Source organism: Aphelocoma coerulescens, chromosome 12, assembly GCF_041296385.1.
Source record: "Aphelocoma coerulescens isolate FSJ_1873_10779 chromosome 12, UR_Acoe_1.0, whole genome shotgun sequence".
NCBI lineage: Eukaryota > Metazoa > Chordata > Aves > Passeriformes > Corvidae > Aphelocoma > Aphelocoma coerulescens.
Window position 1 is genome coordinate 19,810,923 of NC_091026.1, and position 27,748 is coordinate 19,838,670.

At 44.3% G+C, this 27,748-nt stretch overlaps 2 protein-coding genes across 6 annotated transcripts; one reads left to right on the forward strand and one right to left on the reverse strand.

Moving 5' to 3' along the window:
* Positions 1-659: 659 nt before the first annotated feature.
* TRNT1 (tRNA nucleotidyl transferase 1) lies at positions 660-5,533 on the forward strand. 3 transcript variants are annotated; one of them, XM_069027373.1, is made up of 8 exons: positions 660-739; positions 821-927; positions 1,718-1,911; positions 2,430-2,568; positions 2,783-2,909; positions 3,087-3,280; positions 3,446-3,696; positions 4,399-5,533. In XM_069027373.1, the coding sequence occupies exons 2-8, from the start codon at positions 867-869 to the stop codon at positions 4,645-4,647; spliced, it is 1,215 nt and encodes a 404-aa protein (XP_068883474.1). In that variant the 5' UTR covers positions 660-739; positions 821-866; the 3' UTR covers positions 4,648-5,533. The 3 variants fall into 3 exon arrangements, with proteins under 3 accessions (XP_068883474.1, XP_068883475.1, XP_068883473.1); XM_069027374.1 differs by having other exon boundaries at positions 673-735; XM_069027372.1 differs by lacking the exon at positions 660-739 and having other exon boundaries at positions 752-927.
* CRBN (cereblon) lies at positions 4,805-27,627 on the reverse strand. 3 transcript variants are annotated; one of them, XM_069027370.1, is made up of 13 exons: positions 27,540-27,627; positions 24,318-24,430; positions 23,039-23,241; positions 22,055-22,204; positions 20,528-20,690; positions 19,130-19,192; positions 18,631-18,715; positions 18,359-18,474; positions 15,863-15,927; positions 14,580-14,711; positions 9,490-13,379; positions 9,275-9,374; positions 4,805-6,656 (listed from the first exon to the last, which is right to left on the reverse strand). In XM_069027370.1, exons 1-11 carry the CDS (start codon positions 27,604-27,606, stop codon positions 13,190-13,192), a joined length of 1,347 nt encoding a protein of 448 aa, XP_068883471.1. In that variant the 5' UTR covers positions 27,607-27,627; the 3' UTR covers positions 4,805-6,656; positions 9,275-9,374; positions 9,490-13,189. The 3 variants fall into 3 exon arrangements, with proteins under 3 accessions (XP_068883471.1, XP_068883470.1, XP_068883472.1); XM_069027369.1 differs by having other exon boundaries at positions 9,275-13,379; XM_069027371.1 differs by having other exon boundaries at positions 9,275-13,379; positions 24,318-24,427; positions 27,540-27,613.
* Positions 27,628-27,748: the final 121 nt, after the last annotated feature.

The following is a 27,748-nucleotide window of genomic DNA, read 5'->3' on the forward strand; positions in this document are numbered from 1 at the left end:
GAAGGCTAATGCCTCACCCTCATTAACAACCTGGAATCCAAGTTATTAATGTGCAGCTGACACAGGCTTGGAGGGGCGAGTGCTTTGCGGCTCAGGCTAGAATTAAGAAAGCTCCTGCCAAATTGGTGAAAATGGGTGTAATTCAATGTGGGCAAGATCCCTACTGCATTTAGACACTATCAACAGTACATTAACAGCTGTAAATAATCAATTATCACTGGTAATCCGCAGAACAGGAGGGGGTTTGGGTCACAGACTGAAGAGGGCAGCGGCAGAGTCCCCAGCCCCGGGGCGATTTAAAGCCGTGGGGATGTGGAACTCGGGGACAGGGTTTGGTGGTGAGCCTGGCAGTGCTGGGGAGCAGCTGGACTTGATGATCTTGGAGGGCTCTTCCAAAATGATGCCTTTGTGATTCTACGACTCAAACACTTAAATGCCACCGAGTTTCTTCTCACCAGGGCCAGTTACTTTTTCTATTACCAAACCACGTATTTTTTCCCCTGCTATGACTCGCTTTCTCGTTGTAACTCCTTTTCCCTAAACCCAGACGCAGACACGGTAAATCTTTTACGGTTTCTATTGAGTTTTCTTTGTAAATCACTCCCGGCTGGGCGCGGGGCGGAGCGGGCCCGGCCCGGCCCCTGGGCGGAGCCGCCTCCCGGAGCCCGGCGCGGCTCTGAGCTCATCGCCCGGCGCCGGTGCGGGGGCTGTGCCCGGAGCCCCGCGGCCGGCTGGGTGGGTAGGTGGGTGAGGGAGGGAGGGGCGGCGGCAGCGGCCGTGCCCCGCAGATGTGGCCTGAGCTCTTGGTTGTGCCCCGCAGGGCCGGGCTGCGGCTGCTGCGGCGGCGGCACGGCGGGAGCGGCGCCATGAGGCTGCAGGCGCCGCAGTTCCAGGCGCTCTTCACGCCGGGCCTGCGCAGCGTGGCCGGTGAGTGCGGGCTGGGGAGGCCCGAACAATGTCCCTGAGCACAGCCCCGGGCTGGTTTGGGTTGGGAGGGACCGTAAAGCCCATACAATGCCCTCTCCTGCCATGGGCAGGGACACTTCCCACTGTCCCAGGCTGCTCCGAGCCCCGTCCAGCCTGGCCTTGGGATGGAGCAGCCACAGCTTCTCTGGGAACTCCATCCCAGGCCCTTACCACCCTCACAGGGAAGAATTTATTCCCGGTATTTAATCTAAAGCTGCCCTCCCTCATTTTAAAGCCGTTCCCCCTTGTCCTGTCACTCCAGGCCCTGGTGGAAAGTCCCTCCCGAGCATTTTTCTGTTTCTCCAGGCCGAACACCCTCGGCCTGTCTCCAGGCACGTGTCAGAGCTCGTTTCCCCCTTTCTCGGCCGATTGATGCTCTGCTGTTCTTGGAGAACTTCGGGTTCATGGCTCACTGTGCTCTGCCATAAATAATCTGAATACTTTTCCCTTGTCAGAACCCTGACTGTTCAAAATGATCCCCAGCCCAGGGTCCCCAGGACCAGTTAGCGACCTGCCAGTATTTAAGTTATCAGAAAAGCTTCAGAAAAATAAATCAGAATGACAGGGAAAACACCTGTGTGCTCAGCTGTGCCACGAATTAGTGCATTTTGCATGAAGCTGTGAGGTATTTGCTGCTCCCTGCATATTTGAGTGTGTATTCCTACATCTGTGATCTTAATTTTGTGAGAAGGCAGGTTATGGCTGATTGTGCCATGGGTTTATTGCTTTTTGGTTTACCTTCCCTTCCCAGAACTGTTTGAGAAGAAGAACTATGAGCTGAGAATAGCAGGAGGGGCGGTGAGGGATTTACTGAGCGGAGTGACACCACAAGACATCGATTTTGCCACCACAGCTACACCAGCAGAGATGAAGGAAATGTTCACAGCAGCAGGGGTTCGTCTGATCAATAACAAAGGAGAAAAACACGGAACCATCACTGCCAGGGTTGGTTTGTGATTCATTTGGGTCTTTTCTACCTGTCTGGGGATGTGCAGCGTGGCCAGTAGAAAATTTGTTCCTTCTTTGTTAAAATACTACAACAGAGGTTTAAATGAGACCTTGCTTTTTACAGCATGGAGTGATTTTTTTGATTGTTCATTGTAGAATTGAAGTAATTATCGTATTATAATGCTGCTGTGTCATCACCAGAAAAGATAATGTAGGCTGCCCACACAGGATCCTCGTGTTTCCTGCTCCTGATTTCCTCTCAAATTCTGTTTCCTCTACCTTGCTCTTAATCCATCTCCTGCAGGAAGATTTCTGCACGCTCTGTAGAAAATAAATAACGTAAAGATAATTTTCAGAAGTTCACCTCTCTCGATTGTCAGCGCTGTATGCAAACATGGCACACGCTCTGTGTGTGTCCCCCCACTGGTTACAAACACAGGGCTGAAAAAACGAGAGCAGCTTTCACGTTTCATTTCATGGTTGTGCTGAAGTAACGCTGTCTGTGGGATTTGCAGCTCCATGAACAGAATTTTGAAATTACCACTCTCCGAATAGATGTTGTCACCGATGGACGGCACGCAGAGGTGGAGTTCACCACTGACTGGCACAAGGATGCTGAGAGGAGGGATCTCACTGTCAACTCCATGTTTTTAGGTAAATTTGAAAAATAATTATGGAGATGAAACAGTGAAGTTTGAGTTTTGCCAGTGAATTCTGTCCCTGTGTCAAAGGTCTTTAGAAATATGTGAGATGATCTGACAGACCAGTTCAAATCACACAACTTCTCCAGATTTCCAAATGAGAGTGTTTCATTGTGTTGGCCACATTTGTAAATTCATATTCTTCTATTTTTTCTTTTTTTTTCTAGGTTTGGATGGGACACTGTATGATTTCTTTAATGGCTATGAAGACTTGAAAAGCAAGAAAATCAGATTTGTGGGAAAGGCAGCTGAGAGAATCCAAGAAGATTATTTACGAATCCTGAGATACTTCAGGTAACAGTTGTGCCTTTCCTTGATAAATGAACTGTAGAAGGCTTCAGAAACATGCAAAAAGATACCAGTGATGTAAAAAGAGTTGTAGTTGTCATATTTCCTTGCCAACCTAAATGATATTATGATTGTAAGTGGAGCAGTTGTTCTAATCTAACGTCCAGGGGTTTTATTTGGCAGATTTTATGGAAGAATCGCAGAGAAACCTGGAGATCATGAACCTAATACACTGCAAGCCATTAGAGAAAATGCCAAAGGCTTGGCTGGAATATCAGGAGAAAGGATTTGGGTGGAACTGAAAAAAATTCTTCTTGGAAACCATGTCAATCATTTGGTTCAGCTTATGTATGAGCTGGATATTGCCCAGTACATAGGTAAAGTGAAATGAAGATTGATTTCCTATTCCTATGTCTTAGACAGAATTTTGTGGCAAAGTGAGAGCAAACTTGGAGTTACACAGAAATTAGATTTTATTTTTTTCCTGTGTTAACATCCACATTTCTTATTAGCACTTGTTTGCATTTTCTGTGGGTTTTTAGGACTACCACTTGATGGGAATTTAGAGGAATTTGCCAGAGTCACTAAAAACATCCAAAATCTGTCTCCAAAACCCATGACTGCCCTGACGTCCTTGTTCAAGGGGAAGGATGATGTCACAAACCTGGACCTGAGGCTGAAAATCTCCAAGGAAGAAAAAAACCTTGGCCTTTTCTTGGTGAAGCACAGGCAGGAGTTAACCAAAGCACCAGGGCCAGAACCACTTAGACCATACCAGGACTTCCTAATGGATGTAAGTGTAGTTCAGCTTGCTTTATTTGGGGCTTCACAGTGAACTGAATGAATTTTTAAGACATTTATAAAATCCAAACCTACTGTATCTTAGTAGCTCTGAGCACCCTGTGCTCTGTAGCAATTTTTGGACTGATTTAAAAGTCAGTCAGGCTGAAAAATGTCACATTCCATCATCGGTTTTGTGTGATCTTACCTGGGACTGGCAGTTTGCTGTGCTGTCCTGTTGAAACAGGAAACAGGAGCTGGACCTCAGGGGAATTGGGCTTTTTTTGGTGTGAAACTCAGCTTTGAATTGTGTATGGAAAATCAGTGCAATTCCTGGTGTTCTTCCCAAAGCCCACTGTTTCTTAGGCAACCTGTGATGTTCTTCCACAGCGAAGTTAATTCACATTTCCAGGTGAATTCTGCACTTTCAGAGCAGCACCTGAGACTGAGGGCAAGATCCCCATGGCCAGGCCTGTCTCCCACAGGAAAGCTGATGGATAAGGGTTACAGCTCTTGCCTGGAATTCAGGGAGTCTCCAAGGATCTCCCAGAGCCTCCAAGACTCAGTTTAAAAACCTGTGAGGCAGGAGAGATCCTTGCATCCAATAGCTCTTGCCTAACAAGGAGTAATGGGAATAGCACAATGCTGAGCACACTTGGAGCTGTTTCTGCTGTTTCATAGTGAGCCCTGGATTTTTTTCCTTTTTTTCTCCTAGTCTAGGGAAGCTAACACCAATTCCAAGATCTTGGAGCTCCTGAAGTACCAAGGAGAAGAGCAGCTTTTGAAAGAAATGCAGGAATGGACTGTGCCCACTTTCCCTGTCAGTGGCCACGATCTGCGGAAGATGGGGGTGTCCTCGGGAAAGGAGATTGGGACAGCACTGCAGCAGCTGAGGGAGGAGTGGAAGAAGAGTGGGTACCACATGGATAAGGAGGAACTGCTGAGCTGCCTGAAGAAGTTGTAAAGTGAATAATGACAGAACAGTTTGTGCCCTGATCGAGTGGAACTGAGCTCCCAGGGAACTGAGCCTCTCACAGCCACTTGAGCGTCTGTCTCAGTTAACATTTCCATCAGTAATTCCTGACTTCTGCAAGGAGAGGGTTCATTTTGTAACAGTGTAAAACAGTGTTTGCCAAATTCTACACTCTCAACCTCTCTTTGCTCTCTTCAGTGATAAATATTTACTATTTTATCATGACTTAGGGCACGAGAGGTGACAGCAAGATTTTTCTCATTCTGACTTTCTATATCCAAGAAAAACCCCACAAAAATGGTTGTTTGTATCCTCTAGATAAAATCATGGAGGGTTTTCTGTGTGCCTAGGAGAATGTTTGGAAATAATGGGCTCTACCTTAACTCTTCGTGTACTTAAAGCTGGATAACAGATGGAAGTACTCACTCCAGCAGTTCCCAAACAGCCTCGCCATGGAAAACCAGGCTCTTTTCTAGAAGGATTTTTATTTTCCAGAGTTCCAGAATTGGTTTTAGGTTGAAAGGAGGCCTTTGGCTGAGTGAGTATCATGAACTTTCAGTAGTTTTTCAACAACTTATCACTGAGTAACTAAATCCATGCAAGCTGGTGAAGGTTCTACAGTGTATTTTCAAATTCAGGTGTGAGGCAAGCTATTAATTACATTAACAAGGGGAGATGCAGCTCCTTGTCCAGGGAATGTGGGGATTTGGAGCAGTGCTGTTCGTGGCTGGTCTTTATGAATGTCTTCCTGTCCCTGGGGTTTTGGTGTGCTGTTAAAAAACCTCTGAGAGCAGCTCGTGTGTGTATAAATCTTCTTGCAGGTTGAAGTTTTCCTGCAGAACCGTGGTAATGAATAAACTCCTTTGGATTTCCTTTTCCTCGGATATCATTTTGCAACACTAGATGGCAACACCGGAGCAGTGCTGAAAAAAATCAGCATTTTGGGCTTTCACACCAATTCCCAGCTGCCTTTGATTTTCCTGGAATGTCTGGTCCTTTTAATAAATTATCTTGAAGGTGCTTGGGAATTTGTGGGAGACAGCAAGGGAAGAGAGGAAGTGCTGTTTGTCAGTAGGGCAGACCTCACAAGAGCAGGATGGTGCTTAATGAGGTGATTAAATTGAAGCCTCCTTTCTGCAATTTATGGAACTGCTGCAGTCTTGGGAGGGAGAGTGACAAAATTCAGGTAGAGTCCTTTGAAGAACATTTCACCAAACTGCAGCTTTGGGGCAAGGGCTGTGGAGGTGGGAAAGTATTAACACTTAACTTTACCCAGTATTGCCCTTGAAGAGAGGATTTTTAAGGACAAAAGCTTGAAATTTATTATCTTGGCATGGACCAAATGGATACTGTGGACAAAGGTTAGCAGGGAGATCTTCCCATGAGTGATTTCAATTTCCAGCTGTTTCCCAGCCCTCACAGGGGCTGGTGTGCCTGGATCTAATCCTGGTCCCAGATTTAATCACTGGTTTATATCTAAAGGATTGTTCAGGGGTCAGGGAACCTTTGTACAACATCATCCCCCAGAATTAAGGATGACAACCCAGATCCTCCATATGAACAGCAAGGAATGATTTATTTAAATGGATGCTGAGAATGATTAGACTGAAAAGACTTTAATAAGAATTTTTTACTACACAGTGTAGAGAGTTACAGCTGCTACAGAGTGCACTATTACATCAATCATTTCAAAGCCAGCTTAATTATTATTGATGGGTTTAATTGGAGATTATTTGGCCAAGCTGGTCACTAAAAGTAGGGGGAAGCCCCCTGTTTCCTCCATCCCTCACTGATAACACAAGGTCCTGCTACAAATCTCCAGGGCTCAAGAAAAAATGGCAAAACCAGGTTATTCCACGAGCACCCTAATGAACAGTCCTGCTGGGAATTCAGTGTAGGGAGCACCTGTGTTCCACCACCTCCTTTAAGGATCAGCTCGTGCTTGAGGTTTCCCATTGGTCTGTTGAGCATCTCTGTTCATCTTCCTCAGAAATCAACCCCTAGGAAAATGAAAGGCATGAAATAAAAAAATCTTTGTCAATATTTTAAGCAAGCAGTGCCAGTTTGAGATCTGGAGAAATGATGGGTTTAAATAAACACTTCTTTATAGAGTATGGACTATTTAAATAGCAAATGAGGAGAGAAGAGATGAAGCAGTTCCATACACCCAGGGTCAGGTAAAGTTCTCCAACAGCTTATTTGACTAATTAAATGACATTCACCATGTGTTTAAATTAAAGTTACACATCAGCAAACCCCCAGGGCCTTGTAGGTTGGTGACTGTTCCAGCTTCCCACTGCAACACCAAAAAATGAGTCGGCCACCACCATTTCCTATTGACCCCCTTGTCCTCAGAGGGACACAGCCCAAAGTTTGCAGAGAGCAATGAACCAAACCCTTATTCCTGGGGGTGAAGGGAGTTCCCATTCCCAGAGCCTGGAGCAGCAGGAGGGGGTGCAGAGCCCCAGAGCAGGGTTGGGGTGTCCCCCCACCCCAAAGGGAACAGCCCATGGAGGGCAAAGCCATGACCAGAGCTCTTCCCTGCAGCTGGTGCCGAGCATTAACCGGGGCTTTTCCCCTTGCCTGGAGCTACAACGAGCTGTGAAAATGATGAACAGATCCCAATGTCCTGGGAGCCGCCTGAGGGGAGGGGCAGGGCCACAGAGCCCATAAACCCTGGGGCTCAGCAAAGAGGGGAGGGGAAAATGGGAACCCCGAGTGCCCTGGAGTGTGCAGGGAGGGCAGGAGCTGCCCTGGCTGAGCATCCTCCCTGGCTGAGCATCCTCCCTGGCTGAGTCCCTCCTGCCCTGCACATCCCTCCTTCCTGAGCAGCCCTCCTGGGGCACTGCCTTACAACCCGTGCCTGGCAGCTGGAATTATTGCCTCTATACACACAAAATACATGGAAAAAAAAAATATATATATAAATAAAATATATAAATGTATAACGTGTTTAGCTAGAATATATAATAATAAATACAAATATATATACTATATCATAATAAACAATAAATAGACAAATATAGAAATAAATATACACATACAAATAAAAATATAATTATATTTTTATAAATGAATAAAAATACTTTTATATATTATATATCTATATATTATTATTAGATCATATAATATATAAAAATAAATATGGACTATATATAATATACAAGTATCTCATATAATACATGATATATTGTATATTATTATATATTATACATTAAATGTTATCTATATGTACTATATGTTTATTATTATATACATTATATAATAATATTATATATTATATAATATATAATATATATTATTATAGAATATATAAATTATATATTATATATATTATAATATTAAATTATATATTATTGCTATGCGTAAGATATTGTTATATATTATAATATAGACTATATATAATTATATATAATCTATAGATATTGTATATTTTATATATTATATATTTTATTTATTACATATATATTATATAGGGGTGTGTATACATATATATAGAGATAGATTATAGATATATACACATATATATACATATATATACATATATATACATATATACATATATATTATATATATACACATATACACACACACATATATATACACATATAAATATAAAAATAAATATAAATATAAATACAAATATAAATATAAAATCTATTTCTCCCTCTCTCTATGCCCCTAACCCCAGGGGGCAGCTGCAGGGACTGGCCCTGTCACGCAGCACAGGTGTGTGACACTGCAGAGCAGCTTTACATCCACAAGCATCACCAGCACCCCCAGGCCTGTTCCTCACTTCCCAAGCATTTTCCATCGTGCCAGCCTGTGAAATTTGTGCCTCAGCCCCCCCAGACCTCGGCTCGGGGCTGTTTAGGGAGGGCGATGCCTCCTGCAGCCCCAGCTTGTGCAATAAACACGTGTTGTATGGGGGAATTCAGCTGGGGGAACATAAAGCAGGACTGTTCTCCTGATTTCACATCCCCATGGAGAGCTCAGGGAGTGTGGGGCAGTGACACCAACCTCCTGCTCCTCCCACACAAACTGGGGCTGGTACTGGGGAAAATCTGTCCAGAGCCTTGGATTCAAACCGTGTCCAGATGGAGGCAGGACACAACACCCAGACCCACAGGAAACTTCTCCTCCAACTGCTCTGGAGTTCTGTTCACTGCCTCTAGGAGAGCTCTGGATTAAGGACTAACACACCTGCATTTCAGAGCCTTTCTAATGTCCCTGTGGATTCAATACAGCTGGAGACAATTTTCAGGTACCCCTTGCTCTGCCTGGGCTGATTGGGTGGGTGACCTTTCTTAAAAGCTTCAATAAGCCTAAAAATCCCACACAACACTGGAGCATGACTGGCTGCAGTACAGGAACCCCTTTTCCTCCCTTAAAAAGCTGCTCCCAGCTCCAGTGGGACACAAAAGATTACACTCCCCTGGTGGGGAGAGAAGAGTGTCCTCCATTATCTGGCTAGGCAAGACAACAAGGATTTAAAGCTTTGTTGCATAAAAAATATAGAAATTTGACAGAAAATAAACCTTTCTTTCCAGCTGGTTCTGGACCTACAAAACACAAGAGTACAGTGCTACATAAAGTGTTCTCGAGGTGCAAATCTTACCTAAGGTTTGGGAGGATAAAAGAGCAGCTCTCAACTTGTCTGTAAAGTGTTCACGTTCTCCTCCTCTTCATGAGGAACTTCCAATGCCAGATTTATCCTTCTGGGAGAAGTGGAGGTGGGACTGTGGTCAAACATCCCATTCCTGCCCTCATAAATGGTGGGGGCAGCCAGTTTGTATGGACATGAAGGGTTTGAGTCACAAACAGGGACGTTACCAGGGTCAGAATGGTGTCACTCCAGTATCACTCCCTCCAGCACGTGCCTGAAGGTCATCCAGCTCCTGGTAATCCCTTCTCCACATATCCCATGGCATTTCTCCTGGAATTCCCTTCACCACATACCTCATGGCCTCATTCCCAAGGTCCATCATTAACTCCGCCGTTGTCACGAACTCCTCTTGTCACAAAGTCCCTGCGGTTTTGCCCAAAGCTTAGAAAAGTTACAGACTTTTCCAGTGGAGTGGCAACCACCTTCAATTCCTGCTTTCCAAACATTTGTAAGGAAGGGAAAACATCAGAGTCAGCCAAGCTCTCAGAAGAAGCAAACATCTTAAAATCCAGGGAAAGCTCATGGTGCACTGCAGACGTTCAGCCAGAGCAAGAAATGCTGCCCTAGGTAAAAATCCCCCACCAGCAGCACTGTCCATGTGGAAAACAATTCCCTGGGAATTCCCATGAGGATTCTGTGCAGGCTTGAGGGAAGCCTGGAATTCTGAAGGTGTTTAGGAGTTTAAAATTCTTCCCTCTTGACAACCCACACTCTCTCCCACCTTATTCCTTACTTTCTCTGCCCTGGGCCTGTCCAGCCAGCACAGACTTGGAAGTGAAACTCTTACCTTTTGCAGCCAAACCTGTTTAAAATACATCATAAACCCAAGTATTTCCTTTTTCCCACCCCAACAATCAGCAAAACCAGGTGAGTTTTGAAACAAATTGAATTTTATTCTTTGCAAATGTTTGCAAGCCACAAGATTTGTCAGAAAAGTTGTCCCAAAAGGCAGAGAGAGGAAGAGTTAAAGCAGAGACTGGGCTACCCCTGGAGCAGTTTACAGAGCAATTAAAGGTGACAAAGAGAGGAACAAATGAACTGCAGCACATCCAAAAAGAGCATTAATAAAAAACAAATGAGTATCTGCAATGTTTCAGGCCCAGTGTGCAAGTGGCTCTATGTATTTGTCCAAACAAAACTAAACTAAATGAGAACTTGCAATGTTACAGGCTCTGGCTGGGGGTGTTGGTGATGCTGCAGTGATGGCTCGAAAATGAGCGAGTCTGTGCCACAAATCCCGTGATCCCTCAGTCCTGCTGACCTGCAGGACACTCCTGTTCCCACAGGATGCCTGTTTGTCCCTCAGCCCCATTCCCACATCTCAGGGATGGTGATGGGAGAGGAGAAAAATGATCCCCTGGGGCAGCAGCCAGCAAGTCCATCGGATTAATTAATTCCTGCATGAAGCTACTCAGCCAATGAATGGGGTAAATGTAGTAAATATTCATAAAATCTGATTTCCTTTGATTAGCTCTCATGAGCAGTTGCTGTCCGTATTTCGCCATACTGATGTTCCAAATTTTCCGTAATTCCAACCAATAGTTTTCTCTTCAAAACAGAGAAAAGCACAGAAAATAGGAACCAATGTATGGAGCTATCCCCAACTCCACACCCTGGAGTGCTGTACCCTCTGATCCCTCCCAGGGAACCCTCTAAGGACTGGATTCACCACCACAGGATTCATCAGCAACCCACGCTGTCAACCTGGAAAGTGTCGTGGACTCAAATGTGGCAAACACTACACAGGGTAAGCACATGGAACAGCATCATCAATAAAATCTAATCAGTGTTAATTTCCTCCTGACTTACCTCGATTATATTAGCTTACATTTGACTATATACACAAAACACCAAAAATATGCCCATTCTGGATTCAAACACTGCCATTTTTAGTTGACAATCCAAAAGACTCAGCCAAAACCCCAAAGAACTGAACCCTTAAGAAGTTCAGTGACAGCTGAGAAAATCCTTCTGAAATTCTCCTTCCCCACCCCTCAGTGAATGCTCACACCAAGGCAGCAGAAGGTGCTGTGAGCACCCTCCAACTTCTCAGCCCCACTGAGGGTCACAGACACAACAGATATGAGGGATTTTGAGGGGAAAAGTAACAAAATAACCCAAATGTACAGCCCAGATGTGTTGTGTGTGCAGGGGTGAGGGAAAGCCAGGCCTGGGTTCCAGTGGATTTACAAACACAGAGGATTCAGTCTCCCTCTCACACCAGCACTTGGCTTTCAAACCTTATAATGAATCATCATCTACATCCAGAATGTTTTCTGGATGAAAATGAGCCTCTGTGTGCTCAGAGCCACCTCCCAAGTATTGCTTTTCCCAGTTCACTGCCAAGTCAGGGCCCTGCAGATGGAATTGAACACGGAATCAAAGATGTCTAAGGAGAACAAAAGCAGCACAGAGGTAGAAAGCTTCAAAGAACTAAACCTGAGTTACACAATCATTAATCTCTACATACCTGGCATGACAAACACCCAGCAGCATCCAGCAGCATGCCCATGGTTTGGGGTGTTTTTCCAGCTGCAGGTACCACACTAACATGGGAATCAGCTCCTGGTGTGCCAGGCTTGGCCTTGGCCCTCAACTGAACTGATCTGTCCTTGCTACACCTGCCTGGAGCCCAACAGAGAACAAGCAACCAGTGGCTCTTGTCTTAATTAGTTTTGCATCACTGTGAAGAAATAAAGAGTGGATGATAAAAGCTTCACAAGAAAAACAAGTGGTTATGTGCACAAACATACTGAAAAAAATCTCCATTTCCATCACCAAAGTGCATTCTGAGAGGAAAAAAATAAATCAGTAGCAAAAGCTGCCCCAGTTTGGCACCCAATTTGTGGAGCACAGACAGCCCTTCAGACAAAATAAAAACCAAACCAAAAATCTACCAAGAAACAACCTTCCCACAAAAAAAGCACTGCCTGATTTCTGTTTTATTTAGGAACTTTTGCTCTTTGTAAGGTGATAATGGGAAATTTTACTTTATGATCTGAAAGTTAAAACAAAAAATAATTAAAGAGATTTTTCCTTCCCCTTGTCACAACAAACACTACTTAAAAATCACCTCAGTGGGGTGTTTCAGAGTCCCTCCCAAACCCCTGGACACCTACACTGGTAAATTAACCAGCAGTAATTTGGGGAAGTAATTGAAGCACATGGAACAGAACGTGACAATGCTGTTAACCCTCTGGGACTGACCTGTGCACGTCTTACAGTTTAAAACATGAGACTTCTAAAGTCAAGTGGACTAAACAGATGAGACAACTTGTAAGGAACAGACACTTCCCATGGGTTCCATCCTGGGAGGCAGCTGCAATTCCAGCTTTTGCCCATTCCAGCACTGCCTCCAGCAGTCACAAACTCTCAGGCTGCTTCTCTCTTCCATGGGTATTCAGCAAAGAGCTGAGAAAACAGCACAAGCAGCAAACCTGAAGGACTTCACAGAGTTAGGAACAGGGATTCTCAGCAAACCACTTGTAAATGTATTATGGCAAACACTCCACAGCAGGGAACTGCTACCTACCACCCCGGGAATATTGCATCAATCAGACTCTGCTTATTGTGATCTTAGTTTGATTTTAGTTTCCATCCCCCTTCCTTCACTGCAAGTGGGAATTACACAAGGCTGGACAAAGTCCAGTCTCAAGCGTGTCCACGTGGATCAGAGATTTCCTGGTGTCCCGTGTGGGACCTTCATTCCTGGTTTCTCCTGGCACCCCCTGTCCAGGAACAGCCGGGAGCTGCAGCACGCGGCTGCGCAGCGCTGCCAGCGCGGTGAGCCCGGCGTTCCCCGGGGATGGGAGGTGGTGCCTGGGCTAAGGAAGCGTGGAAGCAGCACTGAGCAATGCACGGGGCCCCTCAGAGGCACAGCAGCGGCGAGCGGCCGCGCTCCGAGTCCTCCTCTCCGTCGCCCTCGGGAATGCGCGGCAGCAGCGCCGAGCGCGTCAGCCCCCAGAACTTGGGCGGGGACAGCTCCTTCCTGGTGGCCGTGAACTTCCAGCCCATGTGGCTCCCGCAGATCCTGCACTGGGCGATGGTCCAGGCGTACCTGCCACGGGCACAGCAAAGGCTCGGTGACAACACGGAAGGAAAAGGCCTTTGGAAAATGCTTCGGCGGGTAACAGTGCCAAAGTGGGGGTGGGTAACAATGCCCAGCTGGGTTTGGGTAACAATCCTCAGGAATCCAGTGCCCAGGTCCCATCTAAAACCCTGCAGACCTTAAAAAAAATAAAGAAAAAAACCTCACAGAGGTCCCACCCCCAAAGCCCTCTCTTCCCTCTTCGAAGAGAGGAAACAACCAAGGATTTTCATCGCCCCAGGTTTCAGCAGTGATGAAATGCTCAGACCCCTAAAGAGGGGTCAGAAAACTTCTCAGAGTGAGTGACTTAATGGGAATAAAAGTGATTTTTGCCCTGCTGCCCAAACAACAGGGACTGCTGCACTTCCCACAGCAGCAGAGCTTTTCTCCAACAGTTTTATGAGGTAGAACATGAATATTTCAAAGCCCTCATCGAAGAGCTGAGAAAACAAAAAAGGATCAGAAATATTAACTACAGATATTAAAAGTCCCAAATTTTCTTCAGGGAGTCTTAAACTGTCTGACAGAAATGCCAGACATCCTCCAAGTCATTGCTCAGTTCTAGGTGATATTCCAGGAAAAAATCCTGGGTGTGAGACCTGTTATTATTAGGCAAACTTTTACATCTGAGCACTTAATTCTGTTAATTAATTAATTTATCTGTTACTGTCTCAGAAAGACAGACTATTATTAATTATTATTAAAATAAAATCAAAGATAATCAGATCAATACAAATGTCAGTAATTTTTAATTTCATGTAACATTTATTCCGTTTTTAGATAAGAAAATGTATTTCAGTAGACTAAATGCATTCATACCTTCTGGTTTGCATTTGCACTAAAGCTCTGTGAAAACGATTATTTCAGCTGTACCTTAAACAAAAGCATCCACAAAGAAACTCCCAGACCACTTTGTTTAAAAAGTTTAGATTTAGACTATGTTGTAAAATCTTAGTATTTCCCCATTTAAAAAATATTAAAGATAAATTCTGCAATATTTTATGTGATTTGTCCGTTTGATTCTGTATTTTGAATAAGCCTAAATTTACTTCCTTATTTTTCATATGAGCAAAATGATAACATGTGGCTAAAAAATTCAATATTTACTATTCCACCCTCCCAGAAATAGCCTGTTTGGGTAATTTTCCAATAAAATGCTGCTGCTCTTACCCAGGAAACCAGCTGTGCTCTGTTGAGGGCCGACCACTGAGGCTCAGGTTGCAGGCTTTATATACAGTGAGGGTTTCATGGATGTATCCATGGGGATTCACATAGGCTGCCATGGGCCCACACAAGGACAAGCTACAACACACAAGGAATTTTGTCAGAGAGCAAGGAAAAATAAAAAAATACCCCCAAGGGTGGCAAATGTAAAGAGGAAAAACTGCCAGTTGTTTAAAATATTTCTCCAGAGCAAAAAAACTGCTTTTCATAGGGGGGAAAAAAAGTCCCTTGAATTATATTATTAAAAATGGAAAGCAAACAGATGCTAATTTAAAATATCATTGGTCAAATTTTCTTAGAATTGCAGGAAAGTACACAATGGGCTCATCCTGTGTATTATGTTAAATAGCAACTCCCAAGAAAAGCGAGGAAAATGTAACTTGAAAAGTAAGCAAAAATGTTCATTTATTGCAGCATCTTCTCAGCACCTTCTGTTAAAAGTTCATCATATTGACACGGCAGGAATTGTGGTGTCTGCAATCCATTATTTGATTAGAAGATAAGAAATGGCTTTTAATTACCCCATCAGCTCCTTATCACACTGGATGAAGAAAAACTGTGGGGAGTCTTTGTTAACCTGAACCATCTCTTAACCTTCCCATTATCAGAGGGGCTGGGCTGATAGGAGTTAATCAAGATTAAAAACAGTGACAAGGCTGACAGAAGCAGCAATTATTTGGGAAATGTAATCGGTGTTAATCATGGGAGATGCTGTATAGGGCAAACAGAGAATGGGGTCAGCCTGCAGTTATCAGGAATTAAATTCTTAAAAGAAAAAAGGGATCCCAACATTTAATGATATAAATGGGAACCATCCCTGCATACCAGCATCCTGGGAGCCTGCTTATACCCCCTAATTAATGCTGCTCTTGAGGCCTGTAGGACATATAAATGAAGTGCTGAGAATTAAAATTTTGGACCTCAAACTTTATTCAGAAATACCAGGATGAAAAAGTCTTTATGTGGCATTTATATTTCAAATCATTCAGTGTGAAGGTGCTGGGGGTGTGGCACAACACCAACTTCTGTTACAATATACCTGGAAATGCTGAGATTTCCTAACTTTTTATTAAAAAAGCTCAAATATAAACTCCCTATAAATATTTACTTAAATTTTATTGGAGCTCTGGCAAACACAGCAGTTTTAAGACATAACCCAGCTTAATCTGCTTTGCTGTGCCCGTGTTTCTGACCAAATACCTGCCCAAGACAAAGAGTAATAAACTCACCTGAATATTTCATTCTTGGTAGTTATTTCTGTGTCTTGGCATTGCTTACAACAGAGAGATGTACACTGGGAAAGAGAAACACAGAGGACAATTTCATTAATTTCCAGATGCTTGTCAGCAGTGGGAAATAATAAAAATGTCTCTCCCTCAGAACAGACTTTGGACCAACTGTTTTGTTTATGTGAACAACACTTATGTAGGATATTTTTCTATGCATTTTACTTATTTAAAAACATTAATTACTCTCCAAAAGACATAACAATATTCATCTACTCCCCTCCCAAAAAGATCCACACACAGAGAATTGGATCTGACTCCACAAAGATAATAAATGAGCCAACCTTTTAAGGTCTCTAAAGGCTAATTTAGAAAAAACAACCTTTGCTCTTCTGCAATACAACACAGAAAAGGCAAATGAGACAAATGCAATCATTAAGTCTTTCTTAAATTTGAGGGTACTGTAGATCAATGGGTTTAATTTCCTCACAAAAATAGGTAAAACATATCGATCTCTCTCCTGGAGATTATAACAGATTAATCCATCTTCTACAATTTCTACAAAGTGGAACTGAACAATTCATCACTGACACTGCCCAGAAAAGAGGCATTTAAATCAGCTCAGCAGAACACTCCCATTAATTATCAGCACATGCATTACTTGTACTTCTTTTTAAGGGTAATGCCTATGAAATTACCCCCAAAATGATCCCCAGTGTTTTGGAATAAAACGCTGCACCCAGGGAGAGGATCTTCACCTGTGCTGTTATAACATGGAGTTTGTGCTTCTGAGCCCCCCTGAGCTGTGACTCCTGCACTCTGTGACACCACACACTCAAATCACTCTTTCCTCTCCCCCCTTCTCCCTTCACAGGTTGTTGTTGCATTTCAGCTCCTCCAGCTCCCTTCCTCTGGTCCTGCCCCACTCTCTGCTCACTGGAGACGAGGTAGGACAAGAGCTCTGTGACACAAATATTCTTTATCCCCTCTGGAAGCTCCCCTGGCCTCTCTCTCCTGCCAGGAACCTTCCCCACCTCTTTCAAACCACCCCCACTCAGATTGCAACCCAGTGCTCACCCAGCACTCTGAGAGTCCAATTTAGCCACTGCTTAATTCCAGGGCTCCACTTCCAAACCCATCTAATGCCTGCAATTAGCACTCTCAAGTGGAATTCACGGTGTTATACCTGGGAGTCAGGCACACTCCTTAACATAAGCAGTAGGTAACTGAGTTAACAACAGGGAAAGCTGATAAAAGTACAATAGAATTCACTGGTATCAGAGACAAGGGAAAATGGATCAGCTCTCAGGATCAGTTTTATTACTGGAAATTACATTCTGAACAAGCCAGGGCACCCCAAAGAGCCCTGGCTAAAAACGACTGGATTGGGCCAAAATGTTGCTAAATAAACTGTAAAAAGCCATAATGCACCCACCATTCTGACACTAATGCAGAGCAGTTAAACACATTTACAGACCAGAACATCACATGTTGATGAAGAAAACACCTTTCGGGTATAACCTAAAAAGCAGCTTTAACTTGAATTTATGAGGGTAATTTAAGTTTTCCTGTCTCTCTGGAATTTATAGAAAATACATAATCATGGAGCACGAAGGGTTCTCAGCAGCACTTGAGTATCAGGGTATTTTCAGAGTTTCAACTCAGGAAAGACAAGTGAAATTTAGTCTGATTACAGCCTCAGGCAAAAACCTGCCCATTTTTTTCTCAGAACTTGGAAAAGGTGTTTTCTGTCTCCTATCTTTAAATTTCTAGTGCAAGAACTTTGGGAAGAGGATCACTATTAAGATGACATTCTGGTTCACTTTTCCCCAGAAACAGGCAAGAATTTAATGACAGTGCTTTTTAGGCAAACAGACAAAATTCCCACTTCTCACTTCTTCCCACTATCCATTAGACAAACACAGCATGGTTATTTAGAAAATATAAACTATTATAAAAACTGTACTAGACAAAAATAGAACATTTAGAGCATTACAAGGCCATGGCAATGGAATGAAGGGAAGAGAAACATGAACATCTTAACAAGGAATTGCCTAACAAGTCTTATTAAAAGAACCCTTTTTTAGTCCAATCTTTAGATTTGCACTCAATACTACATAGATTTTACTACAAAACCCACAAATTTCCATGGCAAAAAGATACTTGATCGTGGTGTCAGTGTGGGGCCATGATGGTTGTTAGCAACACTGGACTTCTAGCACCATCTCTTGGCTAAAAAAGTGCTGTGCCACACCAAAATACTTCTAACAAAAGCAAATATTATTATATATATTGCATTTTCTTTGCTTGCTGCCAAACATAATCCAGCACTGAGACGTCATTTTCCCTCTGAGCAAACTTCTGAAGAAATAACAGAACACCCAAATTCACCCTTCTAGGAGGATTAGCTGGAAATTCCATACATTTCTGTAAGAGATTGCAACAGTCACTCCTGTATTTTTTTGGCAATTCAGTGGCAAATAAAGAAAAACTACTCACTTTGTTCATGATATCTAACTCACAGCGGAGCCTCTGCACAGCACTGCCTATTTTGAGCAACTGGATACGTAAAGCATCATCAATGGGCAGGCAGGCAGCAACTCTGTAAGAAAAATCTAGAAATGAGAAAGCAGCAGGTCTGTTAGAATTAACAGAGAAATAAAATAAAACCAACTATTTCTATTTACAGTACAACAGGTAATTATCTAAGCTGGGTTTTCTTAGGAAATTTAAAAAATAATTTTAAAAAGTGAGTTCATAAGACCTCGTACCTACTGGGTTTGATGGAAGAGATTCATCTTTAAGGTTTTCATCCCACTCATGGAGCTGCCTCTTGACTCTTTCCATCAAGGTTTCCTTTTGTTAGAAGAAAAGCCTAATTTAAATACATAGGTATTGCTGTTTTCTTAGGAAAAAAAACAAAAGGGAAGCAAAATGTAGAGTAAGCTCTTTTCCCTAAGTGGACAGTAGCTTTTAATTAAAGAATAACTAAAGAATCACTTTGTAGCTACGTATTTTAACAGTTTTTGCTCTGAGACAACACAGAAGGAACCAGAATCTTTGCTATCCCTCCCAGACATTTGTTCTGGCACCAGAGAACAACGACAGAGAGGGGGAAGCCCTTCCTGATCTTTTCACACTACAGTGAATATAAAATGCTTTAAAATGGGAATTATGAGCCAACAAAACCAAAGCTTTTATATTATCCCATACTTAGATATTACAACTACAAAACTCACCACAGGTTATTGGATTTAAGGGTGAACTTACAGCATCATAGAGAGAGTAGAGCCAGGGGGGCCAAGATGTCAAACTGGCACAGTGGAACTTCCTCTGAAACCAAACCCACAAATACTTATTCTTTAACATTAGCAGGTTTTAGGGAGTTTTTTCTTTTAAACAAATAAAACAGGGGAGACAGACCTGAATATTTAAAGATACAAGAAATCATCCCCATCAGGACTGGCACTTCACTGTGAAGCTTCCAAACCCATTTTCAGATGCACTGAGAGCTAAGCCTTCTGAACAGGACAATACATGGATTTTGTCACAAAACCTGTCTCTGCACTAGAGGTATTTCTGATGTCTGGTAATAAAAAATTATGTCTTTCAAAAGGGTATCTATCTGAAATGGAGATAGAGTTCAAAATTTAGGTGCTATTAACAGTGCATCTGTTCCTAACTCTCTACCAGCTGTCCCTGGAACCACCAAATTTCCACCAGTGTAATGTCATTTGCTTAATTAACCAATTCTCTCCAGTGATTTCTGAACACAGAAATTTAGAGCTTTAGTTAATAGAAGTCTAAAAAGCAGCACACAACATAACTGCATTGCTTTCCAAAAAGGATCTCATATTGCACTGTAAATACATACAAATTCAATTTTAATCTCCCCCTTGAGGGCAGCTCTCCTCACTTACAAATGACCTCAACAGAGAGATGGAGGTCAGCAGGACAGTCACCCTGCTCTGGAGCTGCATCCCACGTTCTTCCCACAGTGGCTTCACTTCATTTCAGCTTCACCTGACAGAATCAGCCTTGGAAAGGGATTCCCACCCCCACAGCCCAGTGTTTCTGGGCTCACAGGAACTTGGTCAGGAACTCTGAGAATCAAGAGCTCTTTGTTATCAACAGATTTTATTTTTGTTTGGTTTTGGTTTCTTGCTATGTTCGTTTTTGAGGGTACAAGATTTCAAAACCATTGAAGAAAAAAGCAAATCCAAACATGAGGAGAGTCACCAGGATTCTGTATTAATTTCTGGAGATAGTTCCAAAGATCTCTACAGAGACAGAAGATTTCAAGGTATCTTCTCTGTGTCAACAACCAAAACAGTGGAGTAAATAATAAATACAGATATAAATACAGGTTTCCCAGAGAGGTTGTGGACTCCCCATCCCTGGAAGTGCCCCAGACCAGGCTGGACAGGGCTTGGAGCAACCTGGGATAGTGGAGAGTGTCTCCTGCCCATGGAATGGATGGGCTTTAAGGACCTTCCCAACCCAAACCATTGTGTGATTCCACGAAAAGCAGGAGGTTGGAATCCACCTTCCCAGCTCTGCCTGCTCCTCTACAGATGGAATTTGATACTGATTTTCTCAAGATGCCACCAGAAATTAAAACAAAAAATACAAAACCAAAATAACCAAACCCCCAGAGTAACTTCTCACCTTTTGGTACTTCTGCCACCACTGCCGAATGGCTCTGTCCTGCCAGGAAGTGGGTTTGGAAGAGGGAACCACATGGCACCTGCTGAGAGACTGCAGCTGCACTGCTGACATGGTGGGAGGCAGCACTCTCTCAGGGAGGATTTGTACTTTAGCCTGCTGGATTCTGAGAAAGGAAACAAAAAGATGAGGTGTACACATATTTTTTACATGTTTTTTTTTAAAATGCCTGCATTTAAAAAAATGGATTTTACAGCTTATGGGAACACAGGCTGGTGCAATGGATTAATCACTCCACAGTACCAGAGAATTTAAACAATAACCCATTCCATCAGAACTTCTTCTTATTTTCGAGCACTACAGGTCTGTTGGGATAGTGGTGGACAGAAATACAGACAGATTGGCAGTGGCAACACAGCAGCATGTTCCACAGTCTCAGCACTACAGATTTAGGGTTTTGTCTCCTCAAGTTACTTTTGGTATAAATAGTCAGCTTTCCATCTCAGTGCCTCAGTTTAGCTGAAATGCAGTTTGCCATCTTCAAACCACAAAAGCTTCTGTGCTCAGCTAGAGGTCAGAATCAGCAGAAATAGGATACAGACTCTGATCAGATTTTAATATCCCAGCATCAACGAGGTCACCTCTTCCACAAAGACCTCAGCATACGTTATGTGGCTACTAAGAATGCTGTCCAGCAGGAAAGACTTTATATTTTATCAAGATTATGCAGCAGAAATCCTGAAATCCTCAGGTGTTTTTCATTACAAATTTCCAGTTTTCTTACAGGGACAGCACTGAACTGGCCACTTTAATAGTTATAAAATGAGTCGTGCCACAAGAACTAAGGAATCAGAAACACCAAGAATTACGGAAATGTTCTTCCTGCTAAGGATCTCTGGACACTGAATTCTCAGTAACAAAGCTGCTGTTCCTGCAGTTGTCCAAGTACTGCCACCCTGTGTCCAAGCAGGGGTTTTCCTAAGCTGTAACATTTGCAGTCTGTTATTTGTAACCAAATGTTAGAGGGCAAACAGCACAGGGATTCTTAATTTCTTCAGCTGCAGGTCACAAAACCACAGAAATGCTGCTCCCAGGCCTCTTTCTAAAGCAATGCCCCCATGCTGAAGTGCAGGATACAGTGAGTAGCTCTAGATTTACAGATTTGGAGCAATACTTTACAAGCCTTGCAGAAAAGATTACAGAACCTCTAGCAATTGTGCTAAGAATTGTCACATGCTCCCAGATTAGTGCTGGAGCCTGAACCTCTGGCCAGTGACACTGCCATGGTGCAGGGCATGATGCCAAGAACCTGAAAATGAGGGAAGACTCAGCCTATTCTTACTGGATGTTCAGGATCTTGATCACTTTTAGAAATGGAAAAAGGCATTAATTACATAATATGTAAAAACTAGTCAGAAGAGCCTCAATATCACAGCTGTCACACTGGAACATGGAAAAAAACTGGAAAATAAGAGAATACTCCTAATCAAAGCTGACTTGAGTATATAATTAACTGCATAATTTTCTTACCCATCTGACTGTGTTCTTATTTCAAGCACCTTGAACCTTTGTCTTCCTATTGCTTTCACCTTGACTGTTTCAACTCCATATTCCTGCTCTTCTCTGTAGGCATAGATTTCTGCTGTCGTTCCAAACTGTGCTTCCCTCTCATGAGCATTACTAAAAGTAACAGAATTAAAGGTGAGTTAAATGAATTATCCCCCCTCCAAACAGCACTGCTCATTCAGACTCCAGTCTGTCTGCACTGAGTGTACATGACTGGTCTGATCAAAAGTGTAATTTTGGTAAAATACCTTCAACCATCACAACCATTATTCTTCCATTATAAAGCAACTTCTATTGTTTGGGTTGGTTGGGTTTTTTGCCAGGTGACTGCTTTATTTTAGAGCCTAGATGTGACATTCTGGGAGCACAGGGATCACCAGTGTGTCAGCATTTCAAATGCAGACACTCCAAGTACCAACACTCTTTAGATTGACTTTATAACAGGAACTGTTCCCACCTCCCACACAATTAATCCATAGTAAATTGCAGGGGGAAGAGGGAGGAACATTCCCAACTTCTTCTGGCACTCATTAGCCTTTCTCTTTTCCACTTTTCTATCACCTCCTGTCTCTCAGCTCTACTGTGCAACATTTGCCAGTGCTTGTTAATTCACCCACAAAACAAGCAACAATACAGTTCTCAAAACAAGAATGTGACTTTAACATTTCAGGTCAGGGCTTATTCTTTAACAAGACGGAACAAACAGTTACTGAAATGAAGAGGATGCTCAAACAAAGAAGCAGATCAGCACTTGCTGTTTCTCCACACAAACACGTGATGCTGTCAAGCACCTACACTGCCATTACATATTGGAAGGCAATTTTTTTGTTAAACAACTTCAACTTGTTGTTGAGCACAGAGCTGATGCAACCATCTGCTTTTGCTTTAGTATCCACAGAAACCGTGCTAAAACATGCTGCATAAAAAACATCCCCCCATGGATTTTACCTGTATGCAAGGACAGCAAAGGTTCTGTCTTTCTGAATTAAATTCCGCACCATGCTAACCTCTTGGGGGCGGAAGAGCTGCAGCGGCAGCGTCTGGCCGGGGATCAGCATCACCATCACCCGGGGCAGCACGGGGATCACCTGGCAGCTGTCATCATCGTGCACTGTCCTCCCGTGGAACTCCTCCATGTCCGAGCCCAGGTACTGCCAAGGGCAAGGGAGGGACAGTCAGGGAAGGGGCTGGGTGCTCAGGAAGGACAGGGACACCGCGGTGAGCAGAGGGATGGAGCTGGGTGCTCAGGAAGGACAGGGACACCACGGTGAGCAGAGGGAAGGGGCTGGGTGCTCAGGAAGGACAGGGACACCACGGTGAGCAGAGGGAAGGGGCTGGGTGCTCAGGAAGGACAGGGACACCGCGGTGAGCAGAGGGATGGAGCTGGGTGCTCAGGAAGGACAGGGACACCACGGTGAGCAGAGGGAAGGGGCTGGGTGCTCAGGAAGGACAGGGACACCGCGGTGAGCAGAGGGAAGGGGCTGGGTGCTCAGGAAGGACAGGGACACCACGGTGAGCAGAGGGAAGGGGCTGGGTGCTCAGGAAGGACAGGGACACCGCGGTGAGCAGAGGGATGGAGCTGGGTGCTCAGGAAGGACAGGGACACCACGGTGAGCAGAGGGAAGGGGCTGGGTGCTCAGGAAGGACAGGGACACCGCGGTGAGCAGAGGGATGGAGCTGGGTGCTCAGGAAGGACAGGGACACCACGGTGAGCAGAGGGATGGAGCTGCTCTGCTGGGAGGAAAGGCTGGGGTTGTTCAGCCTGGAGAAGGAAGGCTCCAGGGTGATCTAACTGTGGCTTTCCAGTGCCTGAAGGAGCTGCAAGAAAGATGGAGAGAGACTATTTCCAAGCGATGGAGGGACAGGACAAGGGAATGGCTTCAAACTGCCAGAGGGCAGGGTTAGATGGGGTATTGGGAAGGAATCCTCCCCTGGGAGGGTGGGCAGGCCCTGGCACAGGGTGCCCAGAGCAGCTGGGGCTGCCCCTGGATCACTGGCAGTGCCCAAGGCCAGGTTGGAGCAGCCTGGGACAGTGGAAGGTGTCCCTGCCCAGGGGGTGCAACTGGATGCCCTTTAAGGTTTTTCCAACCCAAACCACTCTATGATCTTACGATTCTGTGAAAATAAAATTAAGTTTGTGACTTATAAGAACATTACAATAAAACTACACAAATTCCATTAAAATCCCTTCAAGAGATATTTAATGGACAATATAAAAAAAACTTACCACATGTGATGTGGGCAAACTGGTATCAAAATTAATGATGTTTGGCTTCTCAGCTTCTTTACTATCTTGGTCTTCCACTTCCATTTCATTGTCATCCTCTTCCTCGCTCTCTACTGATAAGCACATAGAGAATATTGTGTAGAAATCAATCAGCAAAGACTGACAAAAACCTGAGCATCAGGGAAATGCATTCAATATTCCCAGGCTACAGCCCTTCACGGGGAAATAAACCTGAGGAAAAGAATGTTCTTGCTGTTACAGCAAAATCATCATTCTATAGAAAGGGTCAAAAGCTGGTAATTTATTTCTGAAAGGCTAAAGAACAACTTTCCTTGGAAGAAATAATAAACAAAGGCTGTCGGTTCAGGTTTTCACTGCAGTGGTACTTCCTTATCTCAGCTCTAAAGGTTTTCTGCCTGCACACCAGGATGCCAGGTAACTCCATTCCTTGTAGGATGCTGAGTAAAGTGTCTGAAGCAGCACAAACCCCAACAATCAAACTGCAAGTGAGTAAGAAGCAATGGGAAGCTCTGTATTCATGCAGAGACTCTTGCTGGTATTTCAGACAACTTAATTGCTGTCAGCCTCTGCTGTGTGTACACCAAACACGAACCCAGCAAAGGCAGCTGCTAAGGAACAAATTACAAGGCTCCAAGGGATTTCAGATATAAAACAGCATTTAAAAACCACTACTTCTTTCCCATTTCTCAGACAATCCTAAAGTAATTTTCAGGCAAGAGGACAATTAAATTATCAGTCACTGCATTACTTGACCCTATTTCTTTGAACACAAACATTATTTATACACCGAGTTATGTCCAAAGTAGATGTTAGCATAAACCAATCTGCAGGATTCTTACACCAAGAGCTGCTGGGTAATGGATAATCCCAGTGGTGCTGAAAAACATCATTTAGACCTTCAAAGCTATTACAAGATGGAAAAAAATATTTTTGCAATAGTCTGTCTAGTTGCCTGCCTTTGCAATTAGTATCTGAAAAAAATAAACCAGAGCTGAAAATTTAAAAGGCAGAGGGATTCTCTCATCCTGAAGGCTTCTGCAGGGAAATCTCAAAAACAAAAGATGCTGCAAAGCAAAGAATTTTCCTTCAGAAATGGGAGCACCACTGATTTTACTATTTCTGAGAGTAGGAGGACAAGAGAACAGCGAAGAAGGCATTAAAAGCTGATTCTGGAGAACCTCTTTTTCCCCTCTTTGGCCTCCAGGCACGTTTGTTAAATGCTCTCACAAAGTGTTTAGTCACTGGTCTTATTTCAGCTTCACCTCACTTACGTTTTTTTAAATAGTGTGTAGTTTACAGAAGCTGCTCTTACAGATCCTATATTGTATTTATCTCAGCAAGAAATGATCCAGCACGACAGGAAAGGAGGTTACAGACTCTCTTTGGTATTGTACCTAATTACAGTCCTTTAAGCAATGACACACCATCTGCCTAATGACTGCTAAAAATACTCCACATCTATATAAAATTTCTTATATTCAATTAACAACCCTAACCATGAATGACTACAAAATGTTTAAGATGTCCAAGACATCCATTATTTTGCTCAGTTTGATGGAGGGAAAAAGCAGGAAGTTTTTGTTTGGTTCCGGGGCATCACTGTAGGATGGGGGAGGGGAAAAAAAAAATACTCTGATTTTTCCATGTGCTCCCATCCGGCTGCATCCATCATTAGCAGTTTTAACAGGGAGAGGCCGTCCCACTTGTTTTTCTGAACGCAGAAGGAATTAGCAGCAGTTGATTGGAAAGAACTGTGCCCTGCAAACTTTTGCTGGCTGCTGCCAAAAGCGCACAGTGGCTGCTGTGTGGTGCTGGTGGCTGAGGGACGATGACTCATTTCACTGCAGCAGCACCAGCGAGCCCGAACCAGAGAAAACCCCGGCGCCTTCCCTCTCCTCCTCCCTCTCAGCTGGCAAAACAAGCTGAAGCTTCTACACCCCCAACTATTGGGGTTTATTTTTTTTTAATTCCAGGATTAGCAGCACCTCCAGCACACAGGAACGAGGGAAGGCGAGCGGTGAAGGCTCCCCCGCATGACAAAAATCACATTTTCCTCACGCTGGTTCACTAACACAACCCAATCCACTCTCAATGCCTTTGTGCAGAAATGAGGAAAGATGAGCTTCCTTTAAAGAAGAGGGACAAGGTTATACATAGGTCATACTAAGGTTATATTAAGGCTGCGTTTCCTAAAATATTCAGGAAATAGCTTCTAGTAAGGCTGTGCTTCCTAAAATATCCAGGAAATAGCTTATTGAGGTGATATTAAGGCTGTATTTCCTCAAATATTCAGGAAAATAGCTTATATTAATGTTATATTAAGGCTGTATTTCCTTAAGTATTCAGGAAATATTTTCTTATTATTTAAAATATACAAGGCTAAAGAGCTCACAGAATTTCCTGCCATTGGAAATGACCCTGGTTCCTGGCAGGATTTCCTGCTCCCTTCTCCCCTGCAAGCTTATTCTGAAATAATGCTTCTTTCCAGTTAAGCACAAGCTGCTTCCCAAACGATTCGATCTCCTGTCAGTGTGGAGGCACCACATCCAGAACAACACGTTATTATGCAACAATTACGTGTAATTCCCTGGGTGAGGAATTGCACTGGTGTGTGTGACAGGTAAGCCGGGCAGCACATGGGACCCAGCCAGTCCCGAGCACCTCTGCTTCCCTGCTTATTTGCACTGGAGAGCATTTAAATGGAGCAGAGACTTCCTAAAACAACACAGGTTTTCCTCGGGCTTTTGGTTTCACAGATCTCAACGCACAGAGAAGTGCCTGGTCTGCCCACTCTGGTGGTAACCCCACCGCGCGTGTCACCCCAGCGGCGGCCCCCAACACCCGTGACCGCGTGTCCCTTCCTGCACCGCACATCTACGGCCTCGGTGGAACATTTACAGCCTCGATGGATTTGTAGGAGCCCGGGAGCAGAGGCCGCAGGAGCCCGCGGCCCCACGGGCCGAGGCTCGTCCTGCGCCGCCTTCCACCGGCCGGGAGCGCCCACAGCTCCGCGGCCCGGCACCGCCGGCCCTCCGCGCTCCCCGCACGGCCCGCGGGCTCTCCCCGCCTCCCCTTCGCTTCGCTTCCCTTCTCCTCTCCCTCTCCGCTTCCTTTCCTTTCCTTTTTCCTTTCCTTTCCCTCCCCGCCCGCCGAGCCCCGTCCCGGCGCTTTCCCCGCGGGTGCCCCCGGCCCGGCCCTCACCGGGCACCAGCTGGAGGTGGTTCCCCATGTTATCTCGGGGCTCTCCGCCTCGGTCCTCGGCGGCCATCGCTGTTTACCCGGAGAGCAGCCTGGGAAGGCGCCGGGGCGGGGGCAGGAGGCGGGCGGAGGAGGAGCCCGGGAGCCGCGGCCGGAGCGGGGCCGGGAGCGGGGCCGGGAGCGGGGCCGGGAGCGGGGCCGGGAGCCGGGCC